The following is a 21,806-nucleotide window of genomic DNA, read 5'->3' as shown; positions in this document are numbered from 1 at the left end:
CTCAGAAATGACTTGCTAGCACTTAATGGATCATTTTTTGAATTGTCCTGATTTTAACCTGAAACCAGCCATTTGGTTCTGGCACTTTTCTGAAAATCTTCCCAAGGCCAAATGCTAAAAATTTCTCTTTAAAATAACAGCTACGAAAACACACACAAACCTCATTAATCTCAAGATTGCAAGGTCTCCTACGGCTTCTCGCCTTTGAAATAAATCTGGATTACAATTGGCACTAGAAGGTGAAAGAAGTTTTCGTCCTAAACAAAAATCAACTCTTTTCATCATGTTGATAAAAGAAAATACGGTCCTTGATACACATTCAGATATATAAAAAAAAATTCCCAACATCATCTGCAAAATTACTCTGGAAGTACACTAGAGAGCAAAATTTGTCCCTTAGTCTATAAACTGGCTGCAGAGTTAACACAAGTCCATTATTTTCCCACAGAACGTTCATATGATTTCAAGTGAATTTTCAAAATGTGATTATGGACTGAAAACACACAAAATAGTCACATTTTGCTATATTTTATGTACAACCACCATCTTTCTGGCTGATTAGCAAGCAGCAATGACTGTCTCTAAAGCAAGACCCATACTGGCCTTCTTGGTGGAAAAGAATAGCCCAGGTCACAATTTTAAGTCTTGAGGCTGGTGGGGCTGAAGTGAGGGAAATTTGGAACCAGAAATGGATTTTTCTTTAGTAATCTACTTGGAAGAAAGCAAGGGGCTGTGCAGATGATGTCAGCACTTTCAGGATAAATTTTGCAATGGCAAAAAAAAAAAAAAAAGCACTCTGATTTCATGACATGAACACAGAGAACAAAGTGTTCCCATTACAACCCAATCATTCATCCGATTGCTACTCTAAGTAACCAGGAACAAAAAAGCATTGTTTGTTCTGCAGTGAAACTCCTGCAGTTCACAGCTCTATCTAATTTGGACAAGACAGCTGGAAATAGAGAAAGGACAGAGTGTTATCAAATTTTGTGTTGCTTGCATTTCACCTTGTCGTCTCACATTTGCCCTGAGGCATACCAGCCTCTGAGACACATGCATGCATCTAATTTAACTGGAGGTGCTGTTCACACTAAAACAGGAACAGGGTCTCACAAGTAATTTATAATCAATTTACCCTCAAAAAGCCCCTGGTGGGGGTAAGGACTACAATCCACATTTTATCGGCTCGGAAATTGAGGCACAAGTGACTTGCCCAAGGTCACACATGGAGTTTGTTACAGAACTGGGAATAAAACCCAGGTTTCCCATCTCCCAGACCTGTGCCATAACCACAAGATCATTCATATTCCCCTACCTGTAAGTTAATGACAGGTTTCAGAGTAGCAGCCGTATTAGTCTGTATCCGTAAAAAGAAAAGGAGGACTTGTGGCACCTTAGAGACTAACAAATTTGAAGTGAGCTGTAGCTCACAAAAGCTTATGCTCTAATAAATTTGTTAGTCTCTAAGGTGCCACAAGTACTCCTGTAAGTTAATGTATTTTTTGAAAAACAAACAAGGGACCAAAGTCACAGAAGCTTCAGCAGGGATACATCTGACCCAATGCATTTCTGTCTTAAGGGTATTTTTGTTTGTGAGAGGTACAGGAAGCCTTAGAATAACGTGCACCATCTTCAGGTGAGCTCTGGGAGGACTTTAGAGCCAGAATTCCAACTAGATCTTGCAGTCTGCAGGGGGAGGTGCATGCCTGATGCTACATCCTTTCCAGGGGATGCAGCATATTCCTGTCTGCACACCTGTCCAGCTCTACCAGCAGCAAGGAAGGACTATAGCCCCAACTCCTCCTTTCACTTCTCTGCCCCCTTTGTAGTACTCTTGTGCCTCAGAAGATTCATGGAGGGGGCAGTTTCTGTGCTCACAGCAATTGCATTTGTGCCCTGCTGTCCATAGGGGCACATGAGAGCTGCTCATCGAATGTTCTTCCACTTCATCCCTGTTGAGCAACTGTACCCAATCTGGTTCTGAATGACTAAATTGCCCTTGTATAGGATGTAACCGAGTACCCATGTTATTGATGTCAGTGATTTCCTTGAAATGTTTTTTCATGTGCAAATTTCAGTGTTTGCAAAGTGTTTGTGTGACAACTACACTGTACTGCATGCCATTACTGGGAAGAATGGGGACAACATATAGTATGCAGACGCTCGTTCTATGAGTAGAATAATACCTAATGCTTCTGAAATCTTCTCATCTAGTTGGGAAAGCAAACTCCCACAGACAATGGCCTGAGAAGAGTATCTGTACATTAGTGGAGAATTGACATTTATGTCTCAGGATTATTGAGCTTTTGGGCAATGTGTGTGTCTTCCTCTGTGTTCTGCAAACCTGGCCTTGACCCTAGGTCTCAGATTTGGACTTTAGGATCCATTATACATTCCAGCCCCAGAATTTAGACTCAAGCCTCGACCACACCTCTTTATCAAAGGAGATATAATTCAATGTTACCAAAACTGAAGCTAAACTGGACAAAGAAATGGTCAGCTAGTAATTATGAAATGTCTTCAGCTGTTCTTTGATATTGTTGGAAACAGACTCAAGATTGTGCTTTTTAAGTCATTATTAGTAAGTTGCATGTTATCAAACTAGTGTGAAATTAGTAGAAACAAACAAATATTCCTTATTACATATTAAGATTCAATTTGCCTCTAAAATTATGTGAACAAACCAGAGGCGCATGCAAATGTACGATAGAAAGAAAAGAAATTATCTTAAAATACTCAATTGTCGTCACAACATTCCTATTTGGCAGCATGTCCTCTCCTCACTAAATAAAGCTCTGTACATCTCTACAGTTCATAACTCAGGATTCATCTACTCAGACGGGATGTTTTGGAATATTACGAGACAATGACTGCCAAGAATTTGTCACAAACTCTGCCTAAGCAGAATGGAGTTCCGGTGGGTGAAATATGAATCTGATCTACTTTTTCACAAGACCTCTGGTTGCAAATGTATCAATGTCATACCTGAGCCCAACTGCTGAAGACTTGTCCGTTTCCTCCGTAAGTTACAAGCTCCTGGGGAAACTAAAAAAGGCACATTTTCATGATATTAAAACTAGTGCTTTCCTGCAACATTTCTGCATGATTCCTTTAACAATCCCAGAGATTAATTTAATGTTAAATTCAACTCGTTATATTTTTTGCATCAACATTCTCTTGACTTTTGAAACCAGAAAGTATCATAGTAAAAGTGACAATTTAAGCAAATCAGTGGATTGTAATCTCTCCCTTAGAATAAGGGCTATTAATTATTGCAAAAATGTGGTTACCTATATGCCAAATTACAAAAATTAATCCTTGGCTGCTATTCTTTTAACTAGGCAGGCAATGCAAAAAGCTTCCTTAAAGTCAGTGTGAGCGATCTTGCTTCTGAGATGCATGCTGCACTTTCAAAGATGCAGAAAGGGTTAACATCTACTTTTTGATATATATTGAGGACATAAGATATTGAGTGCTTAACCCTACTCTCATTAAAGTCAATGACTTCAATGGGAGCAGGATTGAGCCCTGATTAATTTGTTGTGCCTGGCAGCCCCAATCAGAGTCCGGCCCCGCTGCGCTAGTCGCTCTGTAAATATATAGTGAGAGATGGTCCTTTCCCCAAGGAGCTTCCAGTCTAAATAGAGAAGGCACAACAAGTGTGTGTAGCAATGAATCGAAAAGAACAAGGAAAGGAAGACAAATGAAATCAAAAACATTATTGCTTTACGTGGAAGAGGGCGTGGCAGCGGCAGGAGCACCCATCCAATAGCAGTATGGCTGGCTGCAGGAGGAACCATACCACTAGGTGGAATGAGAGCCAGCCCTGCCACTCAAAGGGTGGCCATCTATGTGTATGGCTCCTGCCCACATTGATTGGAATGGCGGGGGTGGGATGTCTCTTGCCTGCAGATCCCCAGTATCCATGGGGAAAGGAAGCATCACCCTCCAAGTTCCACAGCCCCCCAGCTCCCCACAAGAGGGGAGCTATAACCTCCATGAGATCATCTTGCTGTGCTTTCTTGACTCATTGGCTTCCACTGTGGGCTTCTTTGAGGGAGGAGACAATACTTTTACCATATTTACTGACATACAGAGGCCTGTTAATTTGAACAACCAAAATCCCTTCCCCTCCCCACAGCCAAACTGAACACCTTGGGTCTCCAGATGCCAGCCAGTACTCCAGACTCCCATGACATCAGAGCCTAATTAATAAAAACGGTCAAATAGTTAAAGGGACTCCAGTAGTCACCATCTCAACCTCAGAGTGATCCAACAGGAGTTGAAAACTCTGAGGAATATTGTGGTCGGTGATAAGGTCTTTATAAAAATCATAGCTTTACCATCTAAAAACCCTGCATGCCTCTTGCATGCATAATTCCCACTGAAGTCATTAGGATTACAGCATATGGGACTGGCAGGCCTAAGCCCTACACAGATCCCTATCCTGAGAAACACAGTGTGCTTTCAGGCCCAACTGAAGCCAAAGGGAGTGGCTGGCCCTCAGTCCCCCCAGGAGATACTCAAGAACCCTTGGAGGATCAGTCCCACAGAAAGTATCATTTTGGCATGCCACGCTGTACATACACTCTCTTGCAGATACTGAAAATGGCCGGTTTAACTAACACACATAGAAGCCAGCTCTACAGATGTTATGGAGGAAATGCACCCTTGTGTAGAGGACCAGCACAAGGTCTATGCAGCACTACTTCACTCCCATTTAATCCTTATACTGAGGGTTTAAATGGGAATAAGTGGTGCATAAACCTTGCACAGGTCCTAAAATACTCCATTTATATGCGAGCATATCCGGAGGGAATTACTTGTAGATTTGCTCCTGTTCTGTGAATAATTTCTATCCCTTTATTTCCATGTTACATTACCTGGGCTACGGAGGGATCCAGATTATTCATGATCATGTGCATTACTGCAGCAGCTGATTTGGTTTTGCAAGGATATTCCTCTATGGGGTAAGCTCTGAAACAAACACACACAGACATTAGGGAGGATTTTGCTTAAGCACATGTAAAGAGAAGGAAAAATACTGCAATGAAATATTTAACTGCCACCAAACTTCCCGGAGTTGCAGATATTGATTAATAAGGAAAGAAAAAATAAAACAAAACACAGCCCATGCCTGAAAAGACTTCTGTAAATTGAGTTAACATATTTGAGATTGATCAGAGCTAATCCAAGAATATTTGCAAATAGTTTTATTCAGCACTTTTCTACCATTAATTGTTGAATCAATTAATCACAAGTGGGATCTAACTTGATTGACATAAGCAAGTTCATATTACTCCTGAGAGCCCTGAAGAACCAGCACAAAGACAGCTGGATATTTCTGGTGCCCCATCACCTGAATTGTTTACTCCGCCAATTACAGGGCCACTCAGTTATATCTGTGCAACTCCGCACAAGACAATGGGGCTTGAAAGGTTTCACTGGTGGCACAGTTGGCCTGCACCACCTCTATTATTTCTGCTCATGCTTGAGAAGAAAAGACTCCAGCTTGATTCTCCATTCCTAGGTTGAGTTTGCAAGGCTGGCAGTTAGGGGAAAAAACACCCACATTTTCTTTTGATCCAGAAATCATTGAGGCATACTGTACATAGAATCCCACACTGGTATTTCTACAGAGCCACTTTTCAGAGCAAGATTATTCTTCAAGGCTAACTACTGTAATTGTCTAATTGCTACCCTATGCTCTCCTTCCCACCAATTTGTTCTAAGACATCTAAATATCTCCTCATAGTGTAAGCTTTCCCGGGCAAGGACTGTTTTTTCTTATATGCTTGTACAGGGCACAGTACAACAGGTCTGGGGCCTCTAGGGGCTAACCCAAATCAAATAATATTAGAAAGTGTAACCATTATAAAAAGGTTTCACTGTTTTGCTTCCTCCTGTTCCACAAGCAGAAAAGTTGTTATGGCCATTGGAAGGTCATTCTGGCAGGAAAGATAACGTGGCATGTTTTACATGTCTAAACCATCTTTCTTCTATTTGCACACAGACCCTTGATGGCTGGGCTTTTGCTTCATATAGAAAGATGTTTAATCTGGAAAGGTTCGGATGAAACCTGCCAGTTACATTGATCAGACGTTGGCTGACCAACTTCTGACCCAAGACTGAAAATGTGTATTGTGTAGATTTAGCAGCTGTTCTCATCCCTTGGGTATATTTCCTTTTGTTTACCTGTATTCTGCAGGATAAAGAGGAAAATGTCTTGTAGTCACAGCCAAACTAGAAGGAAAGTCATTTTTAAAAAATGCACAGGGTTTCGTTTGTTTGTGGGAATAACATAGCAAGTACTGGGTAACTTTAAAATAATTTATTACAACATAAGATTACTGGATACACATATCAAAGTTGTATACACTTTGCTCTAAGATAGAGGTGATATCATAGATGTGGTCAATTACCCAGACATCTGTTATGGAAATAATTCAGCAAGGCACAGATTATTTAACAAGTTCTTGGAATGCATTGGAGACAACTTTTCACTGCAGAAGGTGGAGAAAGCGACTAGGGGAGAATCTGTTCGGGACTGGATTCTGACAAATAGCAAGGAAGAGGTTAGGTGGAAGGCAGCTTGGGTGAAAGTGATCATGAAATGATAGAGTTCAGGATTCTAAGAAATGGTAGGAGGGAAAACAGAAGAATAAAGACAATGGACTTTAAGAAGGCAGACTTTAGCAAACTGGGAGAATTGGTAGGTATGATCCCATGGGAAGCAAGTCTACAGAAAAAAGGAGTTCAGGAGAATTATCAGTTTTTTAAAGAGACATTATTAAGGGGACAAGAGCAAACTATTCCAATTTGTAGGAAAGATAGGAAGTACGGTAAGAGACCACGCTGACTTAACCAGGTGATCTTCAATGATCTGAAACTCAAAAGAGTCATATAAAAAGTGGAAACTAGGTCAATACTGAAGAGTGAATAAAAGAACAATACAAGCATGTAGGGAGAAAAATAGAAAGGCCAAGGGACAAAACAAGATTAAACTAGTTAGGGACATAAAGGGTAACAAGAAAAGATTTTACCAAGACATTAGAAGCAAGAGGAAGACCAAGGACAAGGTAGTCCCATTACTCTATGAGGAGGGAAAGACAATAACAGAAAACGCAGCAATGGCCATAGCGTTAAATGCCTTCTTTGTTTCAGTTTTCGCCAAAAAGATTAGCAGTGTGAATGGGATAGGATCTGTGTCTAAAATAGGGAAACAACAAGTTAAGAATTACTTAGACAAGTTAGATGTCTGACAAAATACATGCTAGAATATTTAAGGAAGTGGATGAAGAGATCTCTGAGCCATTTGCCATTATCTTTGAGAACTCATGGAGGATAGGAGAGATCCCAGAGGGCTGGAAAAGGGCAAATATAGCGCCTACCTATAAAAATGGGAATAAGGACAAGCCAGGGCATTACAGACCAGTCATCTTAACTTCAGTACCCAAAAAGAGAATGGAGCAAATAATCAAACAATCAATTTGTAAGCACCTAGAGCAGTGGTTCTCAACCCTGGTCCACCGCTTGTTCAGGGAAAGTCCCTGGCGCGCCAGGCCGGTTTGTTTACCTGCCACGTCCACAAGTTCAGCTGATCGCAGCTCCCACTGGCCGCAGTTCGCCGCTCCAGGCCAATGGGGGCTGCGGGAAGAGCGGCCAGCATGTCCCTTGGCCCACACCACTTTCTGCAGCCCCCATTGGCCTGTAGCAGTGAACCGTGGCCAGTGGGAGCCACGATTGGCTGAACCTGTGGACGCGGCAGGTAAACAAACCGGCCCGGCGCGCCAGGGGCTTTCCCTGAACAAGCGGTGGACCAGAGTTGAGAACCACTGACCTAGAGGATAATAAGGTGATAAGTAACAGTCAACATATATTTGTCAGGAACAAATCATACTAAACCAATGAAATATGCTTCTTTGACAGGGTAACAAGCTTTGTGGGTAAGGGAGGAAGCAGTAGGTGTGATATATCTTGTCTTTAGTAAGATTTTTGATACTGTAAGCAACCTAGGGAAATATAGTCTAGATGAACCTACTATAAGGTGGGTGCACAACTGGTTGGAAAACCATACTCAGAGAGTAGTTACCAATGGTTCACAGTCAAGCTGGAAGGGCATATCAAGTGGGGTCCCTTAGGGATCTGTTCTGGGTCTGGTTCTATTCAATATCGTCAACAGTGTTTTGGACAATGGCATAGAGAGTACACTTATAAAGTCTGCAACAATACCAAGCTGGGAGAGATTGTAAGTACTTTGGAGGACAGGAATAGAATTCAAATGATCTGGACAAACTGGGGAAATGGTCTGAAGTAAACAGGATGAAATTCTATAAAGACAAATGCAAAGTACTCCACGTAGGAAGGAACAATCAACTGCATAAATACCAAATGGAAAGTGACTGCCTAGGAAGGAGGACTGCAGAAAGGATCCAGGATTATAATGGATGACAGACTAAACATGAGTCAATAGTGTAACACTGTTTTCAGAAAAAGCGAACATCATGCTGGGATGTATTAGCAGGAGTGTTGTAAGCAAGACACAAGAAGTAATTCTTCCATTCTGCTCAGCACTAACAAGGCCTGAACTAGAGTGCGGTGTCCAGTTCTGGGCAGCACACTTCAGGAAAGATGTGAACAAATTGGAGAAAGTCCAGAAGAGAGCAACAAAAACGATTAAAGGTCTAGAAAACGTGACCTACGAGGAAAAAATTGAAAAAAAAAATGGGTTTGTTTAGTCTGGAGAAGAGAAGACTGAGGGGGGACATGAAGTATGTAAAAGGTTGCTATAAATAGGAAAGTGATAAATTGTTCTCCTTATCCACTGAGGACAGGACAAGAAGCAATGGGCTTAAATTGCAGCAAGAGAGATTTAGGTTAGGCATTAGGAAAAATTTCCTAACTGTCATGGTAGTTGAGCACTGGAACAAATTACTTAGGGAGGTTGTGGAATCTCTGTTATTAGAGGTTTTTAAGAACAGTTTACACAAACACCTGTCAGGGATGGTCTAGATAACACTTAGTCCTGCCTCAGTGCAGGGGACTGGTTTCATAAGCAACCATACAATCCCTAGTCTTTGATATCTGCTAACACAAAGAATGTTGCTATGTGAACAAGGATATTAATGAAACAGAAGCACGCTGAACCACATTCCATAGGAAACACAAATAAACAAATGAAAACAAAGTGTGCCAGGTGGAAAAGAACAGACTTTTTATTTTTGAGATTTAAATAAACTGTTATAAAAATGGAAAACGAAAAATAAACACACTATAAAAAGTATCTGATGCAATCAAAGAATTATTGACATTAGAGATGGAAATGATCTGGTGGGCCATCTAATCCAATCCCAGTCAGGGCAAGTTCGTCCTCAACTTTTTAGTGTTCAGTGCTTTGTGCTACCTAGAGTCCAATCCTGTAGTCCTATTCAGACAAAACTCCCATTGTCTTTAGCGTGCAGTTTGTCTTAGTTTAGGTCCGCAGAATTTGTCCCCAGTCTCATGCTGAGAGCTTGGAGACACAGTTGTCTGCACAAATCTGAGTGCTTTATAGTTACTTGTTTTATTTATTTAGATTTCTGTTAAGAGATTAAACATGACCTTGTCTGACACAAATTAGAACACAATTAATCAGACTAGAAACAACAGCTAACCCACCAGCAGGCCCTCAACAAAACTGCTCTGCTCCACAAACCTTTGCCCCTCTCTGAAAGCTTGAGTAAATGTATTGCCCCTTACAGCACTCTCCAAATGTTAACAGGTCTAGTATATTTCAGATCAGGCTCAGGCAGCAGGTTCCAAAGCTGAGGGCCCCTCATGGAGAATGCTCTACCTCTCTTTTAAATCAAGGGGGATCCAGCTCTGAAGCCTCTCCTATGTGGCATGAGGAGAGAGCCTGTCTCTCAAATAGGTGGATCCAAAGCCACTCAGGGCATTTGACCTCTCCCTCTGGTTCACCAATTGTTGGCTTCAACATTCCAGCAGTCTCTGGATTGAAATCTACAGTCTAGCAATAATAACCGAGGTGTTTTGCCAGCCAACCGAATTCAGCTTCAGCACAAGCTGCAGTGCATATAAGACTTATTCAGAGCTCGTACAGTTGGGACTGTACTTCGGATGCTTGTGAAACACTACAAGGACCTCTGAATGTGGCCATGTATCAGACTTCAGTGGTGCATAGGCCTTGTGCAGTCTCTCTGCACAGAGATGAATTTCACCCCAAGTGTTTTACAACCATTCCAGGAGCTTGAACTGATGATGTAAGAGCCCAAAGTAAATGTCTCCAGAGTAGACCTGCTTTTAAATAAGGAGCACAGTATAATCAGAGATAGAGAGGGGAGGGCCTAGTTCGTGGCCACCCACAATATTTCCCTGGTTGGACAGTGGAATGCTCACTAATGCCAAGGGGAATTTTGTGGAGCTAGAGAGCAATATAGAGCCCGGAGTATGAAGAACCTCGGTTATGCAGCTTATGGGGTAGCATTCCAAAACTATGACTGAGGCTCAATATGAACAAAGCTACTGATTTCTAATTACATACAAGGCACAATATTTATTTGTTTGATTGATTCAGGTCATTAATATGTCTTGACACTGTTTCGAGATGGGTGTAAGCGGGGCCTCACTGGGGCATAGGCTTTGGGCTAGCCCTAGGCACAGAAGTGAATTTCATATCCAGAGTACAACAAGCATGGCAGTGGCAACTGATTGCAATTCTGAAAAGTGCCCTCCCAGCCTTACCTCATCTCAATTTCTGGACAGAATCGGTACATGTATATGTGGCCATAGAGTTTGAGCTCTTCTGCAAATTCCAGCGCCAGCTCTTTGTGGACTTCGGGTGGGAAATAACGCAAAGCATTTTGCAAAGCCAGCTGTCAAAGAAAAGGGCAAGGGTAAAATGAAGGTGACGAGGTGGGTCGTTATCATAACAACATGAGCTTTTATGAGAAATGATGGGAAACCTGCCCAGATCATAAGAGTATTCAAGGTTACTGCCCTTAAAAGAATAAGGACCCAAGAAGTGAGAAAGCTGAGCAGTTCCGATGATATTTCTTCATCCTAATCCTTGCACAACAGAAAAATACTCTGGCTCAGATTCTCTGCTACGCCCAGTCTCCATCAACCACAGCAGTAGAGGGAGAGGAGGACAGCAAAGGAGCCAGCTGAAGATAACCGGGCAGTAGGGTTCTGGCCACTCCTTTCCTGCCCCCAGCATCCCACTACACTCAGCCAGGAAGGCAGTGGTACAGGACACAGCTTTGCTATCTCTAAACAAGTTGAGGGCTCCCAGAGGCCAGGGGAAGCCTTAACTGTGGGGATGCAGCCAGTTTATGGCCCCTTTGCACCTCCGGAGTGGCACAAAGGGACTAGATTGGGCTAGACAATCTGAGCCTCTAAGATGTTTATTAAACAAACCCAACAATAGGGAGTAGAACAAGCTTCAGCTCAACTCGAAGGCAGCAACCATGTCTTCAGACTTTTGGTAAAATTTCAGACATATGGTGCTATGCACAGATGTTCAATAAATAACCGTAACACCATGATGTGCAGTATTCCATTCGCAGTCTGGTGCAATTTCTGGTCTTTTTTTTATCTTTTCAATGTGCATATGTAATTCCCATTAATTTTAATGCAAGTATGGTATGTAAATTAAGTAAAGATTAGCCATAAATACTTGTGTACCTAGTTATTTCTAAAGATGTTTGCCCATCATTTCTAACCCTATACAGAAGAAAATGTTCACATTTTCTTTATCTTTGTTCTTTGCTTCTGTAAGTCAAGTTATGATGGTGGAATTTTTAGGAACAATCCCACAGAGGGAGTAAAAATCCAGTAGACATGAGGCAGTTTCAATTTGTTATGCGCAAAATTATATGCAGAAGGCTTGCTCAAAATAGGACTTTAATGGGATTTAAGTGATGCATAGGTCTTGTTCGGGCTCTCTGCATAAAGATAAATTTCACTCAGAGTATACTCATAGCAGGATACCTACACTTGATAGTGGATTCTTGTAGGATCTTTCCCATTAAAAGTAACCACTAGATGTTTGTGAAATCCTCATAATGAAATGTAAATTCAAGGTTTTTCACATTCCTTACAAACTGGAAAATGGACTAATTTTCACAGAAAGCCTCGCTAAGGTATGCATATTATTTAGGCAAAACCAGGACCAATTTCAATTAAAAATGGACCAGTTTTTGAACAAAAATGTGAAAAAATAAGACTATTTTTCAGGAAAGGAAAACATATAAAATGTGTGAAACATGCAGCATTTTGAAATTACTGGAAAATCAATTGTTGGAATGAATAAAGCCATTTCGTCCAACATTTGAATAAACCTAAATGTACGTGAGTGAGAGAAATCATACAAAATTTTGTATATTTTATGTGAAATTTTAAACTCCAAAATAATCACAGGTGGGTGGGATTTTAGGCAAATCACACATACTCTTTTTGATACTTATCAGATATTTATTACTCATCCATCAGTGAGAAAATCAAATTATGAATTGATAAGGTTATTTAAAGTTATATTTTGGTGGAGTTATTTTATTTTCAGTTGTTCAGCACATCTAGCCCGAAACAACAGGAATTGCAGGAGGTGGCTTTGGACATAAGTAGTGTTCTTTCCTGTAAATCAGTACTGAACCAATCTCCATTGTTGTGCTAGGGGGCGCTGTGCTGCCAAAGGAGCTATTGTTCAGAAATGACAACAATGAGGTCCTGGGCTTTGGTGGGCGTTGAAGATCTCATGGCACGTTCCATAAGAGTAGGGTTTTCTCCCCTGTGTCGGGGCAAATTCACATTACATGCTGCTTGCCTAAGAGTCTTCCTGCCTAAGTTCCAGTTGGATAAGTATTCTCATCACTTTTCGTCCCAAGCTATTGCAGAGTGTGTTGCTATGCATTATTATGCATTTGCTACAATTCTCTACAGTGGTGGGTGTATTTTCATATTAAACTGATTCTTGCACATGGAATCAAACTCTGGAAGCTGTGCTAAGGCACTGTATTCCCTCTGCCTGCAGAGATGTTGCCCATAGTTTGCAAAGCACATTGGTATCTTTTGAGATGAAAGGTGATACGCATATGCTATTATCTTTATGTAACATTTTGTTAAATCGTGTAGCCAATATGTATTCCACATTCTGGTCTATTAGAGCCATAATGAGGCCAAAGATTTTACAACCTTTAAAAGGCTAATTGCACACAAAGGTCACGAAAAAGATTTTCCACTTGCATTATAAATGGCAGCACTATCCAAGCTGCTTTCCGCTGAAGATAGTCTCAAACCATATTTAACTTAATAGCTTCATTTGGGTGATTTGTAGGGAGTGGAGATATAGTTTGCTTTAAGATCTGATGAGATCACAACATCTCACCATGGGGGAGACTCTTGTTTTGGAGAGGGGAGAATACAGCACATATACCCTGCACTTGCAGCACCCTCTAGTGGCTGCATGAGGGAGTCATGGATGCAGATAATTTATAGAGAATGCGAACTGGAGTAGTGCAATATGGGAATAATGGCGCTTAGAACAGAGAACGGTGAAAACCCACAACTCAACCTATTTATTCTCAGCATAGTAATTGTTCTGGGGAGACAAGACACTTTGGCAAAAACCCTTAAAAGCCATACAAAACCCAAGCCTTGGCCCAGTGGCAAATCTAGTTGACTTCAATGGGCCATGGTTTGCTCTTTATGGTTTAGAGTTCTCCAGCTAGCTCACCACTTGAGCCTGCAAGCCTTCCACACACAAAACTCCCTCAGGCTTCAATGAGAACTAGCATCCACAAGGGCTGCCAGAAAAGACAAGACGATGACTATGTAAGAAAATGTTCCTGGCATAGGTATGCTTGCTTTTGAGCACGTAGGGTCAGATCCTCTTTGAGGTCAACAGAGCTATGACCATTTACACCAGCTAAGAATGTGGCCAATAAAATCCAGGGCCTGGAATTTGCCATTTTATCGACAGTAAGAAAAGAGAAAAAAATTCCATTCACTGGATGTAGAAAATGCAAATTATTTTTTCAAATTTAACTACCCCTCCAGCACCGAGATAAGCAGTTGTTTTTCAAGAGCATGTTACTAGCTAACACAAAAATCCCAGCTATAATTAATATATGGTATGGTTGGGTGTTTTTGTTAGTTGACATAACAGCTGCAATCAGCCATAACTACAACAATTTAGCTTTGGAGAATTTCAAATAAGAGAAATGCCACACACACTCTTAAAAATAAAATACAATTATCTGGGATAAAATTCTATGTGTGTGTGTGTGGCCAGGGGGGAAATGTGTAACAGGAAAAGGGAAAATATTGCAACATTTGGAATTATGGCTGTGTTCTATGTTGACTATCAAGTGCTGGAGGAATGAAAATGTTATTTTTCTAACCTGGCTAGAGTTATTCAATAAATATCCTGCATTATTTGTAGTCTAATAGGATTGCTAGGGATATTTTTACCTAATCTACAAATACAGCTTGGCAAATTCAAACAGTTTAACATGTAAGTAAATACTAGAGCTGGGCAAATGATGTGAAAAAAATTTTGTGACTATCTGCTTGGCTTTTTTTGGCTGACCTTATGCCCTATTTGTGTTCCCTTTCCAAAAGCATCCAAGTGATTGAGTTTTGTAATACAAACATTCATGCAAACGAATTCCAAAGTTGCATGTGCTTGTATTTGCAGAAACCAAAGTGAATTCTCAGATGAAAGTATTGACACCAAAAGCGTTTGTATGTGTGTCCAATCAGGGAAGATAAGCAATACCATGTGACTTATGTGACCAATCACAACTAAGCAGCAGATCTTGAATTCTGTATGTTCCTGCCCTCTACATCACTTAAATCCCACTATGTCATCAAAATATGGAGCCTTGTGCTGGACCTTAGCACACGAGTGAATTTCATCTATAATAAATGCATTTCTGGAAATCAAAATTTCTTTGTGATTATTCTGCAAGCAGAGAAAAAGATGAAGAGGATGATTTTCAGAGATGCTTGGTACTTACGACTCCTATTGACTTCATCTCATGCTGCAAGTGCTCAACACCTGTGAAAATCAGACTTTGATCTCACTGAAAGTGTACATGAAAGTCAATAGGACTTACGCTCCTAAGTCACTTAGACTTTTTTTGAAAACCCCACCTTGAACTAATTATTTGCTGAGAGTATTTCAAGCTGGTCACCTAAGTACAATATAAGAACTTGACACAAAGTTTCCTTCTTAGACATGCATGGTGGATCATGACTAATATTTTGCTCTCACTTTGAAGCACTCCACTAGCAGGTTGTTTTTCTTGCCTTACAACCTCCTTGGGAGGTAGGTCACTATCACATTTTACTGATGGGAAACTGAAGCCCAGAGAAGTGACACCCAAAGTCACATTGATTTCTTGGTTCCTTGTTCTGTTCTTTAACAATGAGATTAACTTTTTTTTCCCCTCCCATTTATCTTCTTGGATTTGGTATTTATAAGGCATTTATAGAGGGATTATTCTCTGAAAAGTGATTGTAAAAATGAGATTGTGGGTTTCATGTGTTATTCTCTCTCAATAGCATCCAATACAGATGACCTCAGTTTAGAAGGAAAAGTGGATCTTTCTGATTGGCCATTGTTGTTAACTCCACATGGGCTCTGAAAGTCCAGCTGTGTTCTTTATGGCTAAGATTTTCAAAAGCAGAACCCTAGAGTTAGACTCCTCCTTCCATATGTGGATTTCTAACTCAGTGGCCTGATTTTCAGAAATGCTAATCAACCAGAAGTTCCCACTGAGGTCAAATGTCCTCCCACTTCTCCACCAAGGTCAAAGGGAGCTGCTGGGGGGCTCAGCAATTTCGCAAAAGAGGCCACGTCAAGCTCCTATTTTTGAAATTCTTGACCCATGCCTATTACATTATAATTACTAGCAAAGATACTCCAATCAAAGCTTTCTGTCTGCAGAAGGTTCAGCTTGACAGATGGAAGCCGAAGAGCAGAAAGCTTGAGCTTTCTGAGACAGGGAGGGAAAGACAGAGGATATGGCTGTTTCAAGCGCTCGGCCATGAAAGTGGAAGCAAGTGAGCTCAGGAAACTTATAAACAAAATAGGTCCTCGGAAATGGTTTGGTTTATTGAAGGAGATTAAATATTGTAAGGTAGGGAGAATTGAATATCTCGTCAGCAAGCCCCAAGGCACATGGCTTTTTCGAAATCTCACTTAAAGGCTTTATATTATTACCAGAAACAAAGGCACACGAAAACAAACATTGCAATGGCTTAGAATTATTATTGCAAATACAGAAAAACTTAGCCCCAAGGGATATAAACATCCTCAGCAAGTGTAAGTCAGTATAGCTCCATTGACTCCATACCAGCTGAGTCGCTGGACTACTTTTTTCCTTTGCTCATTAGCTATTTTTATTAGAAAATAAATGTATCATTGCACACAAAGAAAAATCTCCAGATAGTCCCAGCATTACACATCACTGATAAAGGCTGAAATCCTGTCTCAAGGTTTTGAAACCACCTTGTAGAAAGACTATATTTGTTAAGCATGGAAGGGATTTGGGCTTTCAGGTATCAAATAAATACCAGCTGAGGCTCTAAACCTGTTAGGAGTTTAAAGGTGGAGGATTAAAAGCCAAATAAATCAGAAAGGAAGCTTTTAAATCTTTAACAGGCCAATAAAAGATTCACAACCAGCCTGACCTTTTATTAACTATCAGAGGGGTAGCCGTGTTAGTCTGGATCTGCAAAAGTGGCAAAGAGTCCTGTGGCACCTTATAGACTAACAGACGTATCGGAGCATAAGCTTTCGTGGGTGAATACCCACTTCGCCAGATGCATGTCGTGGAAATTTCCAGAGGCAGGTATAAATATGCAAGCAAGAATCAGGCTAGGGATAACGAGGTTAGTTCAATCGCTAGAAGAGGGCCTCATCCTCCCTGATTGAACTAACCTCGTTATCCCTAGCCTGACTCTTGCTTGAATATTTATCCCTGCGTCTGGAAATTTCCACGACATGCATCCGATGAAGTGGGTATTCACCCACGAAAGCTTATGCTCCGTTACATCTGTTAGTCTATAAGGTGCCACAGGACTCTTTGCCTCTTTTATTAACTGTTATTGATAAGGAGGGGAGAGAATAGGGTAGGATGCTGGAAACCAGATTGGGACTAAACCAATTTCCACGGGGGTTTGTTCCCAGAAAATACTTGACCTGAGGAAATAATGTGGAGCCCATGATCCATATTATCTTCCTTGGGCGGTTATGGCAGGCAGGAAACTGTACTAGTTTCCATTCATAGAGTTCCTGCCTCATAAGAGAACAAGGGTGAGGATCTCTCCATGATGGGAGGTGGTGGGGAGGGGTTGGCCTGCTAAAAGGTGAATATCTGTAGGTCCATAGAGATCTCGGAACATCTATGGAGACCATATGCTTCTTCACAGCAGCTCCACTGATCTCCCCTCCTCCTGGCAGCATGGCTCCTTCAAGAGCCACGGAGCCATTAATTCCCCCACCTCCATCCCAAGGCTGTGCTGTAATAGCCGAGGAGAGCATTCCTCAGTAACTAATGTTGCTCAAAGCAGCATTAATTCCTAATTAGATCTCTCATGGCTGTTCTCTTTTTGTTCCAAATACCCCTGGTGTCTCAATCCTTAGAAGTGGGGCTTCCATAGAGTCCCAAGGACCTAGGGAGAGATCTGAGATCTGGGTCTCCCCAGATACACACCTCCACCCTAGCTGGTTTTTAACTATTTTGGTTCCTCCTTGCTTGTGGAAATGGACAGAAAGAATCTGACCTCAAGTGCAAATTCAACACTCACATAAGCAGGTTGTAACACCAAAGAAGTCTATGGAGTTGTGCCTACTTTCATCAGTTGTGAATGTGTCCCTGTGTGTCTAGCATGGGGGGGGGGAAGAGTACAATGTTATATTATTATTGCTATTATTATCTGATGAAAGATGGTCTTTCAGACCATTAAGGAACCCACTTGCTGCCCTTGAACACGCAAAACTCCTGTTGACTTTTGTTTTAATGTAACCTTTTAACTGTTAAAATTTTAAAAATCTCGAATAAGGATTGAGCCTAACGATTACCTAACAGTGCAAGCTACCTAGTCAAACAAAAAAAAGAGATAGAATTGCACAACCAAGAACAAATCATTAACCCAAACCCGAGAAGTCTGTGCCTCAGCAGAGAACACCAGGACGTTTCTGATTAGGCTTTTAAATATATTTCTCCCTGTAACATCTTAAAATGCAAAACCAAAATGGAATGTATGCGGATGGTTAGTAAACAGGTGTTGAGCTTCCATACTTTGTGTTGATCAATTTTGTGGGCTAAGCCTTGTACACATACACGAGGGATTTTTTTTTTTTAAAGGGGATGCTCATAAAATGTCCAGTGAAAAGTGCTAGATTGACAGCTACAGAGCCTAAAGTCCCGTTTACCCCAGAAAGCACCAAAAAGTGCTGTGCAAGCTTCTCCCACACTGCCCCACCGACGTGTCTCAAGCTTTTCTTTGGGGAGAAGCAATGAGGTGAAAGCAGACAAGTCCCCACGGCATTGTCCGTTAGCTGACAGCTCCGTGATATTAAAGCCACAAGGAAACTTATTTAGTGGCCTTGTACTTTGGCTGCCAAACCCTGCAGAGCATTTGAGGCAGAAGCCCTGCTGCTTTGGATGGCTGGTATCTGGTGGGAAGGGAAGCTTGGTCTCGCAAACCCCATGTTACCTTTTCTTCCTGAGCGGTGAGGTTGGGGGTTCTCACAGGCGCATGAGGTACTCCTTTCTTTCGCCCTCTGTTTTCTGGCAGGGGATGTAGTGGAAGCCCCCCACAAATGTCCTCCAGGCTAGACATGTCTGCTGGGAAAATAGGAGATGAAGAAAAGGCTGGTTCAAGGGGAATGAGAAGTGGAGAGGGAGGTGTGTAAGCACCTGGGGATGTGCAGTAGCTATGAGATCACCTCAGAGAGAACAGCCTACCCTGTGGCTTTTGCAAACATGTCTCCCAAGTTCTGAGGACAAACACCCCAGGCGACACACCTACTCACACTGTGAAGTCCCATTGGTTCTTCCCTCCTTCCCTGAATAATGAATCATTTACCATTTTGCTGTTTATTCTCTGAATTTTTTTTTTTTTTTTTTTTTTTTTGCAGCTGCTCTGCTAACATTTTGGGATACCTTTGGTCCAGTCCTACATTCTTTGCACACACCAAAGTCACATTGCCTTCCACGCAAAGTAAGGCTGCTGGACTTCAAAAGGAGATTTGTCTGAGTAGCGATTCCATGATTTGTGCCTTGACCTGTCTATAATCTCATAACTGAATATTGGGAGCTTTCTCTGTCACACCTCTAGATAGTACTGTACCTCACTCCTGACCAGTTTCTCTTTCTGTTAACAGCTGTTATCCATAATAGCAATAAGGATGCCACCCCACATAGGTTCCTGTTATTATATGTTCCTGAATTTTAACAGATTTAAACAGAATATATATCAATCTATTCAATATTGCTACTGATTTTGCTGTGCTACATAATAATAGCAGGGAGAAAATAAGGTTTCTCTTCTACCTGCCTTTTATACACCATGATCAACAACAACCAGAGTGGCTAAGGCTCTTCCCATTCAAACATCACAAACAAACAAATATGCTTCCTGTGACTTTCCTCTTAACACAAAACATGAACTTTAATCTTACTTTTGAACCTTTGTTTAAATTGTGCAGCTGCTTTTTGGCCCTTGTTGCATTCACAGAGCCACAGCCTATGTCTGTGCTGACATCCACTGGGAGAATTGCCTGAGTAAGGACTCCAGGATTGAGCCCATAATCTGGAAAAAAAAAAGAGAGAGAAAAAATATTAAAAGAATGAACAGGTGTGAAATGGGAACATCTCAGACTTAAGGTCCATTGTTCTATGAGGTGTAAAAGGGTGAAATCAGTAGGGTTCTTAAGAAATTAAATAATGTTCTATAGAAATTATTCTGAAAACCTATAGCATTTAAAAGAGAATGATGCCCTCTCTTATAGGTTTCCTTGAACAATCCTATAGAATCCTACAACAGGGATATTATTGTCTATTAAATTTGACAGAAGGGTTGAAAAATGTATAGAAAGGTTATTATTTTTTGCTATTAAATTCTACTGGACTTTTCCATAAGTGCAGCAATAAACAAAATGGCAGGTGAAATTTAATGCTGATAAATGCAAAGTAATGCACATTGGGAAGCATAATCCCAACCATACATATAAAATGATTGGGTCTAAATTAGTTGTTACCACTCAAGAAAGAGATCTTGGAGTCATTGTGGATAGTTCTCTGAAAACATCCACTCAATGTGCAGCAACAGTCAAAAAAGCAAACAGAATGCTGGGAATAATTAAGACAGGGACAGATAATAGGACAGAAAATATCATGTTGCCTCTACATAAATCCATGGTATGCCCCCATCTTGAATACTGTGTGCAGATGTGGTCGCCCCATCTCAAAAATATATATATTACAATTGGAAAAGGTTCAGAAAAGGGCTACAAAAATTATTGGGGTATGGAACGGCTTCCGTCTGAGGAGAGATTAAGAAGGCTGGGACTTTTCATCTTGGAAAAGAGATGGTTAAGGGGAGATATGATTGAGGTCTATCAAATCATGACTGTTGTAGAGAAAGTAGTTAAGGAAGTGTTGTTTACTACTTCTCATAACACAAGAACTAGGGTTCACCAAATGAAATTAATAGGCAGCAGGTTTAAAACAAATAAAAGGAAGTATTTCTTCACACAATGCACAGTCAACCTGTGGAACTCCTTGCCAGAGGATGTTGTGAAGGTCAAGGCCATAACAAGGTTCAAAAAAGAATTAGATAAATTCATGGAGGATAGGTCCATCAATGGCTATTAGCCAGGGTGGGTAGGAGTGGTGTCCCTAGCCTCTGTTTTCCAGAAGCTGGGAATGAGTGACAGGAGATGGATCACTAGATGATTGTTTGTTCTGTTCATTCCCTCCAGGGCATCTGGCACTGGCCACTGTTGGAAGACAGGATACTGGGCTAGATGGACCTTTGGTCTGACCCAGTATGGCCATTCTTATGTTCTTATCTTAAACACTGATAACAGTGCATTGTGAAGAAAGGCTTTCCATTAATGTTATATGGAGCTTGATCCTGTGAGGTGTTGCACATCCTCTGCTACCACTGAACCCTGCTGGTCTGAGTACAAGGACAGTATTCACATGGTTTATAATAGGTGACTGGAGTATTTTGCATAATTATTATGCAACATTCTAGCAGTTTTAAAAGAAGGGGGGAAAATACACAAAAATATACAAATAACCTTCTCTCCCCCCTCCTCAGTTACTCCCTTCCCTAGGTTTCCTACTGTAACAAAGATTCTTTATTTCTGATTTTAAGATCTGATCCTGCAAACACTCAGGCAGGTGAGTTGCCTTTCTCCTGTTTAGATTCCCATTGGGCCTGCTTCTGTCTCAGGAGTGCAGTTTAACTCAGGAATAACTCCCCAAAAGCCCAGGGAGTGACACTGGCATAAGGTAGGTTTAAGAAAGACAAGAGTCAGGCCCACACTAGTCACCTGAAAAAAAGTCAGACAGGGCTGTGTTTTCAGGATTGGGCCCTCAAGCAATGAGTTCTGTGCTCTGAACAACTTACACCCTCTGCCAGCCCCCATGAAGACAAACGAGTCCTAAAGCTGGGACCAGGCACTGCTTGTGTGGCTTTGCTGTCTGATTGCAAGCTCAGGGCTACAGACTGTATGTTCTTTGGGGCAGGGACTGTCTCATTTTGTGCCTTGTACAAAGCAGGGCTCA

The 21,806-nt window shown here is 41.2% G+C and overlaps 1 protein-coding gene across 1 annotated transcript in view; it reads right to left on the bottom strand.

Annotated features, from left to right (window-relative positions):
• Positions 1–18,849, bottom strand: part of UROC1 (urocanate hydratase 1) — a 66,181-nt gene extending 47,332 nt beyond the window's left edge. Inside the window, exons 1-4 of the mRNA XM_077821467.1 lie at positions 18,724–18,849; positions 10,741–10,871; positions 4,884–4,977; positions 2,986–3,045 (exon numbers count right to left, since the gene is read on the bottom strand). Of these exons, the coding sequence (XP_077677593.1) occupies positions 2,986–3,045; positions 4,884–4,977; positions 10,741–10,871; positions 18,724–18,849 (411 nt within the window). The remainder of the gene's footprint in view (positions 1–2,985; positions 3,046–4,883; positions 4,978–10,740; positions 10,872–18,723) is intronic.
• Between the last annotated feature and the right edge of the window lie 2,957 nt (positions 18,850–21,806).

This window comes from Eretmochelys imbricata, chromosome 7 (assembly GCF_965152235.1).
Source record: "Eretmochelys imbricata isolate rEreImb1 chromosome 7, rEreImb1.hap1, whole genome shotgun sequence".
In the NCBI taxonomy this organism is placed as follows: domain Eukaryota; kingdom Metazoa; phylum Chordata; order Testudines; family Cheloniidae; genus Eretmochelys; species Eretmochelys imbricata.
Note: the sequence above shows the minus strand (reverse complement) of the source record. Positions and strands in the feature narration are given on the sequence as shown.